The 1,518-nt window shown below is 69.7% G+C and overlaps 1 protein-coding gene across 1 annotated transcript; it reads right to left on the bottom strand.

The window, feature by feature from the left end:
• Window positions 1–68: 68 nt before the first annotated feature.
• LOC120227794 (A disintegrin and metalloproteinase with thrombospondin motifs 7-like) lies at window positions 69–1,340 on the bottom strand (the record flags this gene model as incomplete). Its single annotated transcript, XM_039225822.1, has 2 exons — window positions 69–212; window positions 1,191–1,340. Coding segments are annotated over 2 exons (294 nt in total), but the record flags the coding sequence as incomplete, so codon positions are not given.
• Between the last annotated feature and the right edge of the window lie 178 nt (window positions 1,341–1,518).

Genomic DNA, 1,518 nt, shown 5'->3' with positions numbered 1-1,518 from the left:
CAGCCCCCCCGGCCCAGCTCCGGGGGCACCGGGCGGGCCCCCCCCCCCCCCCGCCCCGGCGGACTCACTCCAGGAACCTGGTGATGTACTCGCGGCTGCAGCGGGACCAGGTGAGGGGCGCGGTGTCGTACAGGAGCTGTGGAGACATGATGGAAGGCCGTTTCCCAACGGGCTCGCAGTCATTGCCGCTTCCGTCGTGCTGAATCCCAAAACTGCGTGAGAGCACAGGCCCCGGGGGCCGGTGAGCCACGGGGCCACGGGCGGCTCTGCCTCCAAACCCCGTGCGGCCTGCGGGGCCGACGCCTCTCAGAGCCTCAGCCTCCCGAACCCAGTGCGGGCGGGACGGCCTCCCGAGCCTGAGGGGTACCCGCAGTGACAAGCCGCGGGCATGGGGGGGCGACAGCTGCCCCCACAATCGCACGGGGACCGGCAGGGAAGGACCCGGGTCCCTTCTGTGCACTAGGATGAGGAGTGTGCCCAGAGAGTGCCCGGGACCCCGCCCTGGGGAAGGAGAGGGAGATGCTCCGTGCTCAGCGCTAACTGCACGCCAGATGCCATGCTAAGCGCCTTCTGAAACCCCATCTCGCCCAGTCCTCCGGGGAGGCCCAGAGACGCCCAGGAACTGGCGGAGGTCACAAGCCGGGGAACGGCAGATCTGGGGCGGTCACTCAAGGAAGCGAGAGCACGTGAACGATGACCTGACACCTCTGACCAACAGGTCTCTGTGGGCCAAACGCCTCGTGCAGAGGTGCCAGCCGGGGGTGCCCGGAGCATCCCTGAGCCAACCTCCTCGATCAACGAGGGGCACACAAAAGACCAGAGAGGGCAGGGCACTGCTTGAGGTCACAGAATGACCAGGAACGCGGGTATGGGGGCCGCGCGCCACACAGGCACGGAGCGCACCGCGGAGGGACAGCCAAAGACGGCAGTGACTTTCTGGCCGTCTCGACCCCGTGTCAGCCAGGACTTGGTCGGAGCCAGCCCCCCGGCACCCGCGTGGGCCTCCCCACATCTGACAGGGGAGCAGCCTGGCTGCGGGTGGGGAGGGCGCGGGGAGGGCGCGGGGGCGGCACGGGGCCAAGCCCAGGCCTGCTTCCCTGGGGTCCTGGGGCCCGTGGCCCAGCTGCCTGGTGACCCCGGGTTGTCAGGGAAGCTGGGTCGTTAGTGCGGGAGCAGGGGTGGGGCGGTACCTGTGTCCGAGCTCGTGGGCCACCGTGAAGGCCAGCGGCAGGCCCGTGTCCTCGTTGATGTTGCAGCTGCGGTGCGGCTGGCACATGCCCGCCACGTGGGACAGGCCCAGGGTCTCACAGGGCCGGTTCATGGCCGCACACAGGTCCTTCCTGCGCACAGAGAGAAGTGGCCCTCAGGCTGACCCGGCCCGGTGCCAGGCCAACCCAAGCCTAGATGGCCCAGATGCTGGGTCTGAGGGAGGGGGAGGGGGAAGGGGAGGGGGAGGGGGAGGGGGAGGGGAGGGGGGAGGGGGGGAGGAGGAGGACTGCTTCAGAACAGATCTGCAGG

Source organism: Hyaena hyaena, unplaced genomic scaffold (assembly GCF_003009895.1).
Source record: "Hyaena hyaena isolate Hyena2069 unplaced genomic scaffold, ASM300989v1 scaffold_3905, whole genome shotgun sequence".
In the NCBI taxonomy this organism is placed as follows: domain Eukaryota; kingdom Metazoa; phylum Chordata; class Mammalia; order Carnivora; family Hyaenidae; genus Hyaena; species Hyaena hyaena.
This window is presented reverse-complemented; position numbering and strand designations above follow the sequence as displayed.